At 31.6% G+C, this 19,113-nt stretch overlaps 2 protein-coding genes across 2 annotated transcripts in view; both read right to left on the bottom strand.

Annotated features, from left to right (window-relative positions):
• Window positions 1-464: 464 nt before the first annotated feature.
• On the bottom strand, window positions 465-2,133 carry LOC129738744 (U3 small nucleolar RNA-interacting protein 2). Its single transcript, XM_055730004.1, has 3 exons — window positions 1,980-2,133; window positions 1,153-1,907; window positions 465-1,092 (listed from the first exon to the last, which is right to left on the bottom strand). Exons 1-3 carry the CDS (start codon window positions 2,028-2,030, stop codon window positions 486-488), a joined length of 1,413 nt encoding a protein of 470 aa, XP_055585979.1. The 5' UTR covers window positions 2,031-2,133; the 3' UTR covers window positions 465-485.
• A 4,046-nt stretch (window positions 2,134-6,179) lies between these two features.
• The window catches only part of LOC129755334 (GATA zinc finger domain-containing protein 21), a 221,624-nt gene continuing 208,690 nt past the window's right edge, over window positions 6,180-19,113 (bottom strand). The window contains exon 4 of the mRNA XM_055751772.1: window positions 6,180-8,165. Coding sequence (XP_055607747.1) covers window positions 7,967-8,165 — 199 coding nt within the window. The 3' untranslated portion in view covers window positions 6,180-7,966. The remainder of the gene's footprint in view (window positions 8,166-19,113) is intronic.

Genomic DNA, 19,113 nt, shown 5'->3' on the forward strand with positions numbered 1-19,113 from the left:
CATTAGTCACATTTTTTTCCCTTTGAGTCGGTTTCAGCCATTGCTGTAATCATATTTGGGTTTTGGCAGTATTAAAGGTTGTCATTTTTTCTTTTCTGTTTTTATTCACTTTGTTCAAAATTCTGGGTTAGATAATTAATGAAAATCGTAGCAGATCATCGCGACAACAAAATCTAATTTCAGGTTTGTTTTCTACACAGAATTCCGTTTAATCAATCCGAGAAAGACGATATTCGGCCAAATTTTATTTTAGAGCTCGTTTTTTTTGCACGACATTTTTAGCTTTTTTATTTGTAGTCATTTGCTAAGTTCAAAATTAATGAGTACTCTTGAATTGAAAACAAAACGGAAACCAGGAAGGTCGAAAACGAAAACATGAGAAGAAAAAATTTATAGTTTATATCTTACTCAGAAATAGTAAAAAGGGGTACTAGTAGTTTCTTTCCGAATTAACTCAGTTAACATGATTAAAAGAAAAAAAAACTTTATTCAACTGATTTTTTCTTCTTTTTCCCCTTCTTATCGTCTTCCTTCATCTGGAACGGAACGACCAAGGTAACATTCTTAGCCTGTTTCAGGGTCCACCACCGTCCAAGACGATGCTCTTGACCGAGGCCAACAATCAACCGTTTACCATCGCTGCTGAAAGCTAACGCATTAACGAAACCCTCGACCGGGATCTGCATAACCGGAAGGATCGATTTGCTACCACCAACAAGCTTCCAAATCCGTACGAAACCATCACACGAACCGGATGCAAAAAGGTCGGTATTGAGCAGTGGAGCTATCGCCGATATCCAGTTCGCTTCCCCATTTTCCGTCTTCCCGTGGGCCAATCTAACCGTATTTAGGGGTTTCTTTTTACCGGAACTCCACACCGACAGAGACCCATCGGTTCCACAGGAAAGGAAGTGCTCATCGCCGATTAATCGAACGCACTCGATGCTATCCGTTGTCGGAGGACAATTGTAAACGAGCTGCGACTCTTCAACAATTTTCCAGATGCGAATCGAGCAATCCGTTCCACCAGCCGTGATGGCACGTTCCCTGGATAGGGCATCGATTGCCGTTACTGCCGTTTGATGACCGTAGCTAAAATACAAAAATCTCAATAAGTGAAATGGCTTTTGGAAAAGCAAAAATCTAACTTACAGTGTTTCTACATAAACCATTTCATCCAGGGACCACACCTTTACAGTGCGATCTTTGCTGCAGGAATAGAGCTGATGGGTATTCTTCCGGAACACAACTCCCGTGACCGGTTCCGAATGGCCACTCAGCGTATTCACCGGTTCCAGTGTGGTTCCGTTCAAAACCTTGATTTCGTTGCTTCCATCCGCTACTACCAGATATTTCAAGTCATAAGAAATTGCCATCGATTGGACGGCCGTTTTCTGATGCTTGGTGCTGGCCAGCTTTTCCTTATTATTTAGATCCCACCGTACGACGATTCCATTCTTGTTGGCTACATACAGATATTTATCGTCTTCCGTCAAACAAAGGCAGGTAATCGAAAGGTGTTGCTGCTTAAATTTCAACGTAACAGCCTGGTTCAAATCGAATCCCTCATACAAGTCAGCAGCCTCCCGGTACAATTTCCCGATGCTTTCCAAATAGTCCTCCCTCAAAGCCGACGAAACACCATCATGCAGTTCCTCATCTTCCCGGCGAGACCTCTCAGCTTCCTCTACCTCCTTCAAATACTTCTTGGCCAGTCGCAGCTTCTTATCCTGCGCCGTTTCAGCTAGCCCGGAATCTTCCTCATCGTCAAAGTTGAACTTTTTCCCAGCCGCCGCAATGGTCTGTTCTTCCTCCTCATCGCTGTCGATTTCCTCTTCCGATGCTTCCGGTTCCCGGCGGGCAGCCTTCCCGGAGGATTCTTTCTTGGCCGGTTTGGTTTTGTCGAACTGAAAACAAGCGTGCGTGTGAAGTTTCTAACGAGTTTAAGTTAGCGGTTTTAAAATCAAGCATTAACTTACCTTGCGTTTGGTCGCAGTCCTAGGTTTACCCTTCAGGAAGAAGGAAGACATCTTGGTAAATAATTTTGCTCACTTTTGAAGCTTAAATTAAGCGCAAAAACCACAGAATATGAAAATTTAATTTTCGTTCCGAAGAAAACGTCGTCCTTTTCGCGACGATTTTGAAAAACAACAAAACACATGTGGCTTTGTTTATACGTCAAGTGACGTTTGGGAACTGGAAAAATTTAAGGTGGTTCACATCGTTAACGAAAATATTTTAATAAAAAAATTATTGTTTTATGAGTTTTTTTTTTTAATTTCCACAATGATTGTTAATAAATTATTGTATTAATTTAGTTGTTAATTGTTTGTAATTATTGCATTTATATGAGGCTTTTTATGATAACGAAAAAAATATAGTTTTAATGAAATGTTTGCACGCTATGCACGATTCGTTTGAAAATCAGCACATTCAAACACAAACGGAAGATAGAAAAAAATACTTTTAAATTTTGAGGAATGTGCATAATTCGCACTGGTTAGAAAAATATAAATAGGGACCATGTGTTTTTCAAAAGCCTAAAACATATATAACTTCCTTGCATTAGCAATTAAACAAGAAAATTGCTTTATTTTGTAATTTACCAACTTAGTTACAATTAACTATAAGTTAATCTTTTTGTAATTACAGATTGAAAAGAACGGAAAATTTAGAATAAAATTTTTGATTCTCTTCACAACTAAACTCAATAAAAAAACAATAAATTTAAAAAATTTCTTACCTTTCACAACAGATTCGATTTGTAATCATATAATTTTTCACTGTGTTTCGAAATAGTTATAGCATTCATACAGGCGTTTCAAGTTCCAACTTGTATGCAATGCTAGTACCCATGCAAGTTCTTAAATACTATAAACTCAGAGCTGCATAAACACAGGCGTTAAATTTTTCACAAACGTTTTTAAAATTTTCCCTTTAGACCGTTTGTGTACGAAATTAGGTGTCAGTTCATTTAACATTACGATTAATGTAAAAAATAATTTTCGATGAAGCAAATATGAGATTGATCACAAAATCACAAAAAACGGAATGTAAACATTCGCTTTGAAAATATGTTGCCTAACTTGAATTGGTAAATTTAACTAAAATATTTTCTTCCTTTACAACGCCATGCGAATATATCAAATCAATGAATTATTCAATAATTCGGAACGTGTATGAAAACTTGTTGTTTGAAGTCAAAACAGAGCATATGAATAAAATAAATGAATTGGAGATAAGTGCGTTTAACTTTTCATCTGGATATTTTTGTAACTTATGTATTTTATGTCATTTCTGTCATTTTTGTCAATTTAGTCTTTTTTGTCATTTTTGTAATTTCTGTCATTTTTGTCATTTTTGTCATTTTTGTCATTTTTGTCATTTTTGTCATTTTTGTCATTTTTGTCATTTTTGTCATTTTTGTCATTTTTGTCATTTTTGTCATTTTTGTCATTTTTGTCATTTTTGTCATTTTTGTCATTTTTGTAATTTTTGTAATTTTTGTAATTTTTGTCATTTTTGTCATTTTTGTCATTTTTGTCATTTTTGTCATTTTTGTCACTTTTGTCATTTTTGTCATTTTTGTCATTTTTGTCATTTTTGTCATTTTTGTCATTTTTGTCATTTTTGTCATTTTTGTCATTTTTGTCATTTTTGTCATTTTTGTCATTTTTGTCATTTTTGTCATTTTTGTCATTTTTGTCATTTTTGTCATTTTTGTCATTTTTGTCATTTTTGTCATTTTTGTCATTTTTGTCATTTTTGTCATTTTTGTCATTTTTGTCATTTTTGTCATTTTTGTCATTTTTGTCATTTTTGTCATTTTTGTCATTTCTGTAATTTTTGTCATTTTTGTCATTTTTGTCATTTTTGTCATTTTTGTCATTTTTGTCATTTTTGTCATTTTTGTCATTTTTGTCATTTTTGTCATTTTTGTCATTTTTGTCATTTTTGTCATTTTTGTCATTTTTGTCATTTTTGTCATTTTTGTCATTTTTGTCATTTTTGTCATTTTTGTCATTTTTGTCATTTTTGTCATTTTTGTCATTTTTGTCATTTTTGTCATTTTTGTCATTTTTGTCATTTTTGTCATTTTTGTCATTTTTGTCATTTTTGTCATTTTTGTCATTTTTGTCATTTTTGTCATTTTTGTCATTTTTGTCATTTTTGTCATTTTTGTCATTTTTGTCATTTTTGTCATTTTTGTCATTTTTGTCATTTTTGTCATTTTTGTCATTTTTGTCATTTTTGTCATTTTTGTCATTTTTGTCATTTTTGTCATTTTTGTCATTTTTGTCATTTTTGTCATTTTTGTCATTTTTGTCATTTTTGTCATTTTTGTCATTTTTGTCATTTTTGTCATTTTTGTCATTTTTGTCATTTTTGTCATTTTTGTCATTTTTGTCATTTTTGTCATTTTTGTCATTTTTGTCATTTTTGTCATTTTTGTCATTTTTGTCATTTTTGTCATTTTTGTCATTTTTGTCATTTTTGTCATTTTTATCATTTTTGTCATTTTTGTCATTTTTGTCATTTTTGTCATTTTTGTCATTTTTGTCATTTTTGTCATTTTTGTCATTTTTGTCATTTTTGTCATTTTTGTCATTTTTGTCATTTTTGTCATTTTTGTCATTTTTGTCATTTTTGTCATTTTTGTCATTTTTGTCATTTTTGTCATTTTTGTCGTTTTTGTCATTTTTGTCATTTTTGTCATTTTTGTCATTTTTGTCATTTTTGTCATTTTTGTCATTTTTGTCATTTTTGTCATTTTTGTCATTTTTGTCATTTTTGTCATTTTTGTCATTTTTGTCATTTTTGTCATTTTTGTATAATTTGGGTCAAGATTTCAGCAGAATCATTTGGTCCTTCGAACCGGATTTTCTTCTCAACCCTGACTTACAGGAGAGCTGATAATTCACATACCAAGGATCAAGGAGCTTTCCCATGAAATAAATGGCACTTATTCGTACAATATACAACTTTATTTGTCTTTTTATATGTATATAGATCTCATCTATTGATTCATTCGTTATCCAGTATGATATGGATTTTACCACAATTTCTGGGTACAGTATCTGATAATTGAATGTACCTCGCATGACCAGAGACCATGTAGGGCTCACAACCAATCCCCTAAATTGCCGTCACAGGTCTCACCTTCAACCGTACAGATTAGTAATTTTTTTTTCCGAGGATCGGAAAACACTCGCGAGATTCGATGTTCTACTGCCCAGAATTTTTTTTCTATACTTCCAGGTGTGGTTGTTTTTCTTATGTTTCTTTCTTTTTACCTTCTCTCTTATCGAACATGTACCCAAAAACACATCTCAATCGAGAGACCAACTTGTTCCATCCAACTTGTTGTTGTTGGTAGTTAATCCTTTCGGTTCCCTCGAATCTCCAACGAAATTTATATGTGATGTGTGTTTTATGTGGTGTATATATTTATGTGGCTACATTGTTTGATATTACGAGTACACACATTGGTTTTTATTGGTTTCGATTTTTCCGTTTTACTTCCAACTTTTTTTTTTCGTTCTGTTTTTTCTAACTTTCAAAGGTTTGCGAAGATCGGAGCTCGTGGAGTGGTTAGGTTAGGTTAGGATGGAGGATTTTTTTTCCTTCTTGAATCGTCTGCTGTTTTCGTGCTCTTTTCTTGGTGTCGTTTTTTGATGTTTGGCAAATACCGTTTGAAGTTTTCGGGGGGTGGTTTGTATTAGTTTTTTTTTTCTCTCGCTCGACCGAACAGCGATTTGTTGCCACATCAATCGAAATTTTCCTTCTTCTGGAAAAGCTTTCGGATTCTTTACAGATCAATCCATCACAAATGATTTTCAATTGCTTTTGTCAATGGAATTTCTGAGTGATTCCCAAGTCGAAATAGGTTCAAATTCTGAATTCTGAATCTAAAATTTAAGATAAAATTCTAAGAATTCTGAATTCTGAATTCTGAATTTTGAATCTGAATTTTGAATCTGAATTCTGAATCTGAATTCTGAATCTGAATTCTGAATCTAAGTTCTGAATCTGAATTCTGAATCTGAATTCTGAATCTGAATTCTGAATCTGAATCTGAATTCTGAATCTGAATTCTGAATCAAAATACTGAATCTGAATTCGAAGTCCGAATGCTGAATCTTAATTTTTAGTTTAAAATTTGAATTTTCTAATCGGCTTTTTTGTATTTTTTCAATCAGTTTTTTTTTAGTTTAAAGCTCAAGGATTTTTTTCTAATCTTGAGAATGACTGACCCGGCTAAATTTGTCAAAACCATCAGGTGAAGGCAAACACTCGCTGCACCGGAAAAAAAAGTGCTGCCATCAACACCTAATTTCGTTTTTTTTTTTTTAAATTTCCGTTTGTTGGTTTCTTTCCGAGCACTTCTAACACTTCAATCGAGTGGCTGATGGGCAGACAACTTCTTTTGTATCGATTCATCTGTACAGCGTTATTGAGTTCGTTCGATTTTTTCTTTCCTGATTTGGAGAAACGTTTAGGTGGCTCCGCCTTGCAAAAATATTGCCATTTTTCTCCTATACTTTTTCATTTGTTTACTTCTGTCGAAAACTGAGTTCAGCTTAATTGGAATTGAATCGTTTTCTCTGTTTTGATTCAGCAGAATCCTCAGAACAGTATAATTGTGGACGTTTTCCACTGGTTTCATTGTTTTTTTTTTCATTTGGTATTTATTTTTACATTTTGATTGACTGAAGTGATTTTCGTCGTCTGTTTTTTTTGGATCGGTTAAACACACGCACTTTCCCCGTTTCTTTGATCTAGCGAGGAGCTTTCGTTTGATGTTTTGTTTAATTAATTTTATTTTTTCATTTGTTATATATTTTTAAACTCTTTTCAATCATTTTAAATACACAATTTTCGACTTGTTTCCAATCTACAGTTTTAAGTGGAATTGTCGAAAGTACGAGTACGGGTTTGTTTTTGCTGATCTATCGAAAAGGGTCTATTTATGGTTCCATCATTCGGCTCTGATTGGTTCTTTTGTGTTTACATTTTTATTGCAATTTTAGTGACATCTTTTTTCTTAAATTTTATTGGATTGGCTTACAGCTTTTGAGGATTTTTTATTTCAATTTTTCCATCAATTAGGAATTAGAGGCATATCGGGTAAAAGTTTCCAAATCATTGTAAAATGGGATTCTAGAAAAGGATTTTATTTTTAATTTATGGATATTTGTTTCTCAAACTCGGGAAATTAGTCATGTGAGCGGGTTAATATGGGAGGGCTGAGATATTTGGTTCAGAATATCAGGGTGGATACGGATCAGGTAAATGGTGTTCCAGCTTTGGAAGATACGGAGGTTGCAGGCTCATAGTTTGATCTATTTACATCATGTAGAGGTCTTATTCATAATAGTTATGCCGACTTCTAACTTTCACAAATACTACATTCTTTCAGTTAAATTTTTGGTTCACTTCTGGTTGGGCTTCAAGAGGCAATTGACATTTTGATATAGAGAAAAAAAGTAAATCTGTATTAACTTTTTGCTTGCTTTGAAAGTTCCATAGAAGCTGAATAAAGTTCACATAAAGGAATAGTTATGAAAAAAACTCCCCGAAAAAACATATTTCATATTGAATTTTTCTACCAAAAAAATATGAAATTTTCTGAATGGCAATACAAAATAAGCTAAAAAGATATTTAAGAGCGTCTTTCATGACTTATGAATTTAAATGAGGTTGAGTTCTTCAAAACGGAAGCCCCACCAACTTCCGTGCCAATACAAGGACCGATGTAATCGAAACGTTTGTTGACAGATGCTTAGCCGATATTTTTTTGCTCCATCACCTGTCCCAAAAGTGAATGCATCGATCGAATGCCAACAAAATCTGTCTCCTCATGTCGAGTGTGTCCAAGAGAGACAGTTTCCGGCGGCATTATCCGGAAGTCACGTTTTCCATCATCGAAAGTTCCCAAAAAGCAACACAGCCGTGTCGTGGCATCTTACAGCAACCGTTCCAGGTCCTCGCTCTCGGCATCGCTGGTTCCGGTTTCCGTGTCGGTGTAGTCCTCGTCCCGGCGATTGCGCCTGCAGCACGGCAACCGGCCATCGCCGTCCTCGAAGTCGCTCCAGTGCTCGAACTCCTCCTTGTGATGCTCCAGCAGCATCAGCGACGGGAACAGGCTGTCGCACCCGCTGCAGCTGTATGTGTGTATTTGGTGTGTTTAGGCGGGTATGTGTGTCCGTTTTTCAGGATTTGAACATGTGTCCGAGGAAGATAAAGAACAGAGAGAAAAGACGAAATGAATTATATTGGGAGAGGGGAGAGGGAGCGGTTGTTTTATGAATAATTGAATAGCTGAAACGGTTCTGCTGCTCAGGGTTTACCGGATCGTTTTCCTACTAATCCGATTGATTTACCAGAAAATGAACGTTATGGGAATGTTCGTCGATGCTTATTTATTGTCAATCGGTTCGTTCTGTGGCTGGTCAATGGAAAAATATTCAGAGCTGATAACATAGGGGATTGTTTTTACGGATCGATTACCAGTTACATTAACCCGATTTTTACCTTGTCTCAAACGATTTAACGGACAAAGACGTGATGAGTTATGATCATGGAGATATTGAATTGTTTAGCAGGTACGTGTTTTGATTGACTTTGAAGGATGAAATCGATTTGAGAATTTAGATAAATCTAGATCAGTGATTTTCTTACTTTTTCCACTCACCGCCCCCTTTTGCTTTATTTTTGAGCTCAACGCCCCCTTAAGAAAAATAATCTAAAAAAACGAAATGCTGGAAGAAATCGTTAAAAACAAAAGCTTTCTTCATTATTTTTAAAGACAAAACGGAAAGTTCAATCAAAGTATTGTAAATATTTTTCATAAAAAATCACTTTGTTTTCGAATGGATTCTTATTTTATATATACAACCAAATTGCAGAACAAAAGACAAAAATATTTCTAGATTCATTTGCCAAAATTAGCCAATTCTGACATCTCATTTCCGAATTTTGTTGAAAAATTCTAACTCAAATGAAATCCATGTCGAAATTTAACAACGACAAATCTTCAGAATGCTGCTCAAAAGCGGAAGGTAAAATATGATGAGGTGCGTTATTTGATCAGAAAGATAAAAAAAAAACATATATACATTCATATTGTTTTTTAAAACATCATTTTTTGAGGAATCTACTATTAATTTAGAAATAAAACGAATTTGTGGAAAAAATAATAGGACGAAACAAAAACTAATATGATTTAAAAAGTTTATCTACACTTAATCGGTTCGAATTTTACAATTTGCGAAACTGAATCGTTAAATGCATGGATTAATGTTTTACTTTAGAGAAGAATGAGGATACTCGATCCTTGGAGATACTTGATGCCTCAGCAATATCTCAAAATTGAAATGTCTTACATAGATCAAATGTTCTAGAACAAAAAACAAACTTGTTTTACAAAATCTATCAAAATGTTACATGAAGATCTTTTTTTTTATCATTTTAAAATGTTTCCCACACGAAAAACCATACTTTAAATATTTATTCCAATATGTCAGTCGTTAGAATGTAATATGAACTTCTTAATTCCAGTTTTTTTAAAGGAATAGTAAACTCACATTTTTTTTATAAAAAGTTTTCCAAAATGGTATGTTTTGGGTTCACTTGATCCCTCGAGTCCAAAATGGTAAATTTCTCTTCTAAATGAATTTTGATCATTGCTACGGGTACGAAAAAGAATGACCCTAACGGGTTAAACTCCTATAAAAAAATATCATTGCTACGCACGGATTTATAAATATTTATCCAATGATTTATATTCAAGTAGGTAATAATTTCCTGATAAAGAGGACTTAAAAAAGTGATTTTATCTGAAAGATAGAAAATTGCGCCTTTAAGTATGCAATAGATATAGAGTAGTAGACAGCCTTTTATATTTCACTAGCTGATTTTACCCGGCCTTGCTCGGGTTCACATAAAATATAAATCGAAATGAGTCGTTTGACTTTTTGAAATTTTGAAAGCTTTTTGTTCATCATTATAACAAATTGGACCATGTTTGGCCATGTGGTGTTTGTAAGTTTTGTTAGTCTTCTTAAAGTTTTAATTGGGATTATTAGCAAAGTTTATCGTTTTCATATTATTGAATAACTAATAGTTTTTAGGTTTGCTTATAGAAATTTGAAATAATTTCCCTTAAATGCTTATCCATTCTATCACGAAAAACATTTCAATTAAGGTTGCCAGGCTGCCCGGATTTATCCGGATTTGCTAGAACATTTGAATCAAAATTTGAGGTATGTCCTGTCTTGCCCGGTTTCCCGGATTTTGTTGCAAAAAGCCTGGATTTTGTTGCAAAAAGCCCGGATTTTGCCCGGATTTATTCACATATTTTTCATTTTTACGTTCAAAAAGAGGTTTTAAATGGCAAGTTTTAGAAATAATCATGACTCGTGTTTGGAAGCTTGATATACAATTCAAAATCTGCTGATGTGGTTTGTTGAAAGAAAAAAAATGCAAGTATATTTTTCGTTACTTTTACTCAATAATTCCGCGGTTTTGACCAAGTTTGCCCGGATATTGCCCGGATATCGGTTTAAACATTTTGAAATCAAACGCTGGATTTGGCCAGGTTTTTCAATAAAACTGGCTGAATTTGTCCGTTCCTGATACGTCCGGAAAAAAGTCTGGCAACCTTATTTTACACCCACCATTTTTTAGGAAGCTTGAATTCAATTACCCTTTTTACATCCAATGATAACATTTTTTTATCTTTTCCATGTGTTATCTAGTGAAAATCCAATGTATTAAGCTTGTAAACAAATGTTAACGACCTCTATTCAAGATCTACCCGTAGAATGGAATACCTATTTAAGTTTTATTTTGTACTTAGAATTTTCTGAATAGATTTCCGCTGAAACCTTATAAAAGACTTCCTCTGCATGATTTCAATGTGCTTTTTAAGTTTTCTTATAATTGGAAGGTAGAATTGAACATTTCTATGATCAATAATTACTTAAAGTTAAAAAATTTACAAATGAAATTGAATTGTACAAAACTAAATACTTCAGATTGAATTACTATAAGTCTTGTGCGTTGGATTTGGTTTAAGCTTTTTGCATAAAATGAACGTTTAACGGTCTAACGCTTTCAAAAAATTGATTTTTTTATTTTTTTATTTTTTTATTTTCTTATTGTTAAACATTTCAAGAATGTTGTGTCAAATTTTCAAGTCAATTGAAGCAAAACTGTAGAAGTTATAGGCCTTTATCTCCTCCTATCTAATACTGCAAGAAAGCAAGAGCAAAAACTTCAAACGCGTTTTTCTCGAAAGCACATTTTTAAAGTCCGTGGACATCGTCATTTGAAAACTACTTATCCGATTCTTTTCAAATTTGGAACATATTTTCTACACATAAAATACCAGACCCCAACGTTTTTCTTTTTTGTTTTTTTTACTTTGGGGAGATTTTACAGGTGAAAAATGACGGATTTTTTGGTGAAAAATCGTAGTTTTTACTTCAAACAGCCACAAAAATTTCATAAATTTTTTTTAAGTTAAATAAAAACGTTGGGGTCCAGAAAAACATCTATTAAAAATATGTTGCTCTGATTTTTTGACTTCAGATGATTCTGTGCTGAGATACAGTGTCCACCGCAAATCCTATTTTCTAAAAGGCATCCTCGAAAGTGCTCCGTCACCGGCTCATTTTTCAATATTTTTCTACGAAAAAATTACTAAATGTTCTTTTTACAATGCTTTGTATAATGCAAAAAATTTGAATACATTTGTTTGAACGATAGCTCTAGAAAAAAATCGTGAAAATGGTGTTTTTTTATACCCGTTAGACCCTACCCCCCCCTTAATGAAGGATCAAGTCTACTTTAACTTTCAAAATATCACAATTTTTTTAGTTCTACGAAAACGCTTCTGATTCATCCACGGATTCATGCATTGAAATTACACGCTGTTAGAAAATGAAAAAGACGGCGATCAGCAATTTTTTTCCAAAAAGATATAATGAAAATTAGAAAAAAGATCCCCACTCTCCCCTGATATATAGCTGAAAAATAACTTCACTACCTTCCGATTTTGATCTGCTCATTATAAGAATAGTATTCAATTTAATAAACTTTTAATCAATTTATTCAGAGAATATTGGATGTAAATAAAACAAAAACAGCTGGTGTCTAGATAACGACTTAAAAAATAATTTTATTTAAAAAAATCTGCAAATGGATTACATTACAGAAACTTTCTAAAAAATATGCATAAACATCCAGTATCCAGTAAGAACTTAATAAAATATAAAATTTCCGGAATATATTCTTAGACTTGAAAACATTCAGTTTGTATTGAAAATACAACACCTATCATAAATCTTGGTTATCAAAATTATTTTACTAATACATTTGCATTTAGCAAACTTATTACTGCAATTTCGGATGGATAAAAAAGAAATCATAAATTGCAAACAAGTATTTATGAAACCTGATCAAATTTTACCAGCATTTTCGAGTCCTTAAATTGACATAATTTCCGATAATTCAATTCCAGCAATTTTATTGGTGAACGAATAACTTTGATTGTTTAACCATAACCATAATGTCACAGTTGAATTTTTGAATCGGTTGAGTAAAAGAGGAAAAAATCAAAACTTAAAGTAAAAGGGTAGTAGAACAAAATTTTGTCATGTTTTAATTTACTTAAATCTATCAAAGCCCTTTCAAAGTTATTTTGAATTTTCTGCAAAAATTTCCACAACAATATCACATGTTTCATTATCAGCAAATATTTTCATTAAAAATCCATTTTATTTTTAAAGTCATGTTGATCATTTTCAATATAAAATCCAGTTTTTTTTTCAATTAAACAAAACGTGCGAACAAACGTGCATGTTTATGATATTCAACGATTCCTCAACGAAATAGTAATTTTGATAATTATAAAACAAGCGGACTCAATACGAGCTATCTCATTTTATCTCAATCATTAAATTATATTCTAAAAACTAAACACAAATGCCTCGACATTTCAGAGATACTAAATTTGTAGAATTTGTTCCTGTGGCTTCTGAGGTATAGAATGTAAGAAATCAGTGTTTTTTTGGATTAAATTGCTTCACGGTCCTGTATTAATTTGATTGTGAAACTCATTTATATTGGGAATCTGAATTCTGAACTTAAATTCACAATGTAGATTTCAGATATGCTTTCGAATTTCAATACGATTTCTGAAATGTACAAAAAACTATTTCCGAATTAAGATCCCAGATCAGAATTAAGAATTTAAGCCAAGAATTGAAATTTGTTTCAGAGCTCTCAGCCATGATAATCTTTGGTTTAAATCTTAATTCATAAATTTTACTATTTATATTCAATCCGACTTGCGAATCTGAATTAAAATATGATTTTTCTTTTCAATAAATTTATTAAAAGATGCTCACATAATTCCCAAAATGCCTTTCAAATAAGCTTTTATAATTAAGTCGCACTTTAGGGAGCTGTTTCTAAGTGTTCAATTCTGGAAGCTTTGAAGCTTTGAATCTTTGTTATATTTGAATTCTGTATGAGGATAAAGTTAAAGAGCTTCGAATCTGACTTTGAAACAAAAACTTGGGATGTTTTTTATTGTTTTTTTTCATCCAGAAAATTACTATCGAAATATTGAAAATGCATATGAGTTTCAAAAATCATGGATCAAATTTGGAATGAAATGCAAAATCAAATTTGAACGACGATTTCAAAACAAATTATGAATTGCAGATTTGAACCGGGCTTGATACAGAATCCGAAACATGAAAAGAAATACCTATACAATTTCAATTTTGATGATATGGAACCAGAACCTCGGAAATGAGTTTAATCTCTTTTAAAATTTATTATTCAGACTATTTATTTATTCAAAATATTTGCTAAATCAAATAAAAAAAACTCAATTTTCTCTTTGAAAATTTTTAGATTTTGTGTAAATGAATGAAGAAGACTAGACAAGACTAGACTAGACTTGACTAAAAGTCAATTCGAAGGCTAAGTTACACATACATAGGCTGGGCCTATGTATGGGCCCGATGAGGACCCCATAAATACATATTAACATACAAGAACGATTTTTAAAAAGTATAAAAATATTTTTTTTTATTTTAAGATACGATTTTAACACCGCAGCTGTGTTTCATTGAAAACATGAAATTTAATTTTTGTTAAGTTTCCTCTTATATGTTTTGGGCTTCGTTCAGATTTGTCCATTTTTCAAACTTTTCAAAAAATCTACCAGAATTGCCCGACCGTGTGGAGAGTATGTATGCTTAAAGTTAAAGGTCATCGTGCTTCTTAAAAATTTTTTTGAATATAATTGCCTGAATTCAACTTTCATCTTATTCGATATCACAAAAGTCATTTTAAATTGGTTGGCACCTGTTTCAATGTGTCTTGTCCCAGCTTTCACAGGAACCCATTTTCTTTGGTGATAAACTCCCCTATCTATAGAAGCGACAAGTCATCTGATATCCTTCAGTTACTCAAGACGTTTTGAAAATGAGAAAAACTTCTTTTCTCGTAATATTATCTAGCTAAAAATAATCGACTCCAAAATTTGAGGGGCATTAAGATGGAAGAAATAGAAGCATTTTGAAATAATAGCTTACGTATTTTTATTGAACACTCAATACTATTAGGTACATCTCTAGTTTTAACGAATTTTTATTAAATGCTGCATTTCACATCAAAACTGGATTTTTTTTTTCTTTATTATAGAGACTTTCAGCCTCGGGCTCAAAACTGGAATGAATATTCCGGTTCTTACAAACTATTACTCTTGATAACTGAAGGACCATAGTTTCAAGTGTAGAGTTTTGATTTTTAAATTAAGGTTCCAAGAGTGAGTTTCTTATTGTTAACATTAACATTTGAAATGAAAAAAAGACCTAATCAACAAATAAACACTTAAATGCATCATATTTTGAATCACATTTCAAGAAGAGGGTGACTATTTATAAAAAAAATGATCTACTCTCTGGAGCCACTATACTAAACAATTTGAAAGAAATAATCAAATTGAATTGAAATCCTATTTTTGAAACGGTTATTTAATTTTTAAATTTTTTTGTATGATGTGTTATTAAGAGATCAAAGAATTTACATTTTTTACAGAATTTCGATTGATTTCACGTTAGAAAAAAAAACAATATTTGAGAACGTCAAAAGACCTGGACCTGGGACCAGAAATAAATTAATATTAAAAAAATGGGTCACCTTTCAATTGTTCAATTCAAGTGAAAATATTTCCCATAATTATTATCCATTACATGTAAAATTTATTCATTAAAGTTTTTTCATGAATTTTAAAAATTTGCAAAGAATTAATTGTTTTTGTTTTTTTTTTATTTTTGATCATACTTGGCCTTTAAAAGTTTTTTTTCAATTTTAAGAGTTATCATTATTTGCGAAAAAAAATCGATTTAAGTACTGATTAGATATTTTCCGAAATTACAATATCGGTCAAAAGCGACCCAATCTTTCAATTATTTAAACTTCTTTTGCAGTTTAAAAAAACGAATAATTTTTTCTATCTGACTTAACCTGGTTCGTTTTTCAAAAGTGTTATTTTAAATCTTTCATAACAAAACTATTTAGTTTCCATTTTTTAATTTGAAATTTTTGAAGTTTTTTTAAGAGCTAATGACATTCAAATAAAAAGAAATTGATATTATTGAAAAAGTTTTCAGAAATCTAGAGTACTCTTCCGTTTGTATTTATTTCAAAGTCATTATAGGTTTATAATATTTTATTTTCGTTATCACGTTCTAATTCTCATGACTTAGAATGCAAAAACTTAGATTCATCGAACGAAACCCTGTTTATTTTTACATACTATTTGTAATCTCCAGTATGTCTGCAGGAAATCTTACACGCCAACCATGAAATAAACAGCAAACATTTTATCAATGTTATCAGTGTGGAAGTACATAATTATAGAATAGATTTTGAGCAACTCTCTGAAGCAATCTGCAGAACCAATAATTTCTTTAGAACTGTTCAATTTAGTAAAATCTATTATTCAATTTTATTGAACGGTAAAGAAAGTATTAAAGTTTAAATCTTGAAATATATCTAGCACTTAATCTTGAATGGAAACGCAGATCACCACAAACAATACTAAGATTTTTTTTAAATAAGAACATCTAAATGCTTTAATTGGATTTTTTTTCTAAATGGGTTAAATAGGAACATATGTATCTGGCTCAAGGGGGCCACCCAAGGAGATAAAAAATACAAGTTTTGCTCTAAACAGTTATCAAAACTTGCAAACTATATGAAAAGTTAAAAATTTATGAAATCTTTAACTTAGACGGGAGGCTTCCACAATATAAATTATTTCGGGATTTGTATTTTATTTGAAAGTCTTTATTGTTGAATTCTGTTTTATTTTTATTTCTATTTTATCCTTTAACTGAATTTGATTTGAATTGTTATATTCGAATCATGTTATTTTTAACTAATATTGATGTCGAGGAAAAAAAATCCTCGTTGTTCTTGTAATTTTGTAGGTTGAAATTCTGTTAATAAATGCTGATTTCGATTGATGATATTATTATAGAATTTTGAATCTTTTTCAGAACAAATTTTCAATTCGTTTTCGGAATGTTAACTGATATTTTCTTATTCAAATTTGGAATTTGCAGTGCAGAAACCAATTTTTTTTTCAAAATTTTATTCTACCCAGTTATTTGAGATTTGATTAAGAATGGTATTTTTGTTGTTCACAAGTATATTTTTAAAGAAGAATTTTAGTTTTAATTTTGACAACGACTTTTTCGACTGAAACTATATATTGTGAAGATGAATATTCAATTAGGACTGATCTCTCGAGTTAGAATAAACGATCTGCAGTTTTACTCTGCATTTTATTAACCAGAAATATAGCTTGTTTTAAGAACGAATAAACTTGATTTTTCTTTCCAAACATCTGCAGATATACTTTTGTTAAAAATGAAAAAAAAAAACATTAGGAGCCTCCTTGAGAGTTTAGCGCAGGCCCTTAATCCTGTGTGCAAGGTTGCTGAGAAAAAATCTGATTTTCTGTGATTTTATCCGAAAATTCTTTGATGGTTTTCTATGATGCAATTTCCTTCGATTTGATTGAAAATTGATGATAAATTAGATCTTGTTTACATTTAAATTGGGAAAAATATATTAAAAATTCCAATTTTATCATACTTTTTTAATTAAAAAAAAAAACATCTAAATTTTATATTGGCCAAAAAAAGTATATAATTTTTGGAAATCCAATCAAAATTAAAAAAATCTTTGAAATCCGTGAATTTTTCAAAATTCTGTGTTCTGTGACACAGATTTTGTGATGAAAATTTGCTCAAAATTCTGTGAAATTACAGTTTTTTTGTGATTTCGGCAACCTTGCCTGTATGTCTCTTATGACAAAACAAAGAAAATTACTGTGATTATGTCAAACACAAGAAAATCTATATATTTTTTTTTCTTTTTGAAACCAATCGTTTTCTTGATTCAATGGGTTAATGCTTATATGAACATTAATTCATGTTTTGCTTGAAAAATAAATTAAAAATATAACTTGCTCTTTAAAAAACCATAAATACTGTTTGGGAACAATTCAAGTCTCATGTGCACAAGTTTGGAATAGGGCGAAACATTTTTTAATACGACTTTAGTGAAAAATGGATATTAATTCAAACTGCTTGGACGGGCGAAGATAATGAATAAAAGCTGTTTGAAAATGGTTATTTGAAAATCTTTCTCACCGTTTTTTTCTTAAATTTCCATAGATTATTTTTTGAGCCTCAAAAAATGCACCATCAAAAGCTAATCGTGAGCTCGAGGGGCTCATGAGGCTCTTTTGGAAAAGAGAGATGGTGGAGAATTCATACCAGTAGGTAAGACATAATTTAAAAAATCATGAAGCTTTAAAACAGTGTTCAAATTTTAGATTTTGAAAATCAAATTCAGAAATCAAGTTTCAGTATATTATTTTTTATTGTTTCGACTATAGTCGTTTTACCATCTTTATGGCATTCGCGACTTTATCAACGTTGCAGTTGGCGGATCGTTATTGAAAAACTTATCCGGTACAACTGTGTTCGATATTTACTCTTGGGCTCGAACTCGCGGACATCGGCTCAGGAGACAACAGACTTGCCAACTGAGCTAAAAAAAATATAAAATAAAAATTTAATTTTATTAAAATAACATTTACTTTTAGAAGGTGTAGCAAAACACATCGAGTCAGCTAGTCTGATATATAAAGAAGAAACCTCTGCAAATGTTTATATCGATCATTGTTTTTTCAGTTTAGAAATTATTTTTTTTTAACGATTTCCTTAAATAGATCCTGATAGATTCATTTAATACCGATTATCAAGCATTATGAAACCATCACTCTATATTAACAACGGCATGTAACAACACATCTACGAAAATACTCAAGAAAGATGGACTTTTTTCCAATTAAACTTCTTGCGCACTCAGGAAACTTATTCAATTCATCTAAAATTTGGCCAGAGTACTTCGAGATTAGTAAGGATCAATTCCAGTGAGTTCCGTTGTGATCAGCAAAACAAAAAAAGCCGATTAGTAAACTTGTCTAATCATCTCTCATGCTTGACTAATTGCCGTTGATGGAGTTGGTTTCTCCGTTAGTTTGAAGGTTTAGTGAGAAAGTTATGAGAGAAAATTTACATTCTAACAAAAACTGAGCAGACAACAAACGATTAGAATTTTAATATTAGACACTGGTTGTTACAACCAAAACTGTTGCCACCAATTGCTAATTTTATCATTCTTTTGAATGCCAATGAGAATGCTCTCGTTCCAGCTGATGTTCAGAAGGATCAAAGAGCCGCCCACGGTAATGAAGTGGTTCTCCTCTAAAAAAGGTGAAACCTCGAATGACTATCGTTTGGCTTATCACAATCAGCTACAACTTTGAAAGAACACAAAAATTCTATTCAAACCGGAAACATCTACAATCTAGTCAAGCAACAGCAAAAGCAGAAGTACACCGGAAACGACTCCGAGAGCCGGCAGCTAAAAACTCCAACATCCTCCATCAAAGAAGAAAGGAAACGATAGAGAGGGAGAAGCAAAAAAAAAAGCCAACCGTAACATCGC

The sequence above is a fragment of the Uranotaenia lowii genome, chromosome 1 (assembly GCF_029784155.1).
Source record: "Uranotaenia lowii strain MFRU-FL chromosome 1, ASM2978415v1, whole genome shotgun sequence".
In the NCBI taxonomy this organism is placed as follows: Eukaryota; Metazoa; Arthropoda; class Insecta; order Diptera; family Culicidae; genus Uranotaenia; species Uranotaenia lowii.

Coding starts and splice junctions, on each gene's coding strand:
- LOC129738744 (XM_055730004.1), bottom strand. CDS start 2,030: ATGTCTTCCTTCTTCCTGAAGGGTAAACCTAGGACTGCGACCAAACGC. Junction 1,908..1,979: donor GGACTGCGACCAAACGCAAG/GTAAGTTAATGC, acceptor GCTTGTTTTCAG/TTCGACAAAACCAAACCGGC. Junction 1,093..1,152: donor ATGGTTTATGTAGAAACACT/GTAAGTTAGATT, acceptor TTTGTATTTTAG/CTACGGTCATCAAACGGCAG.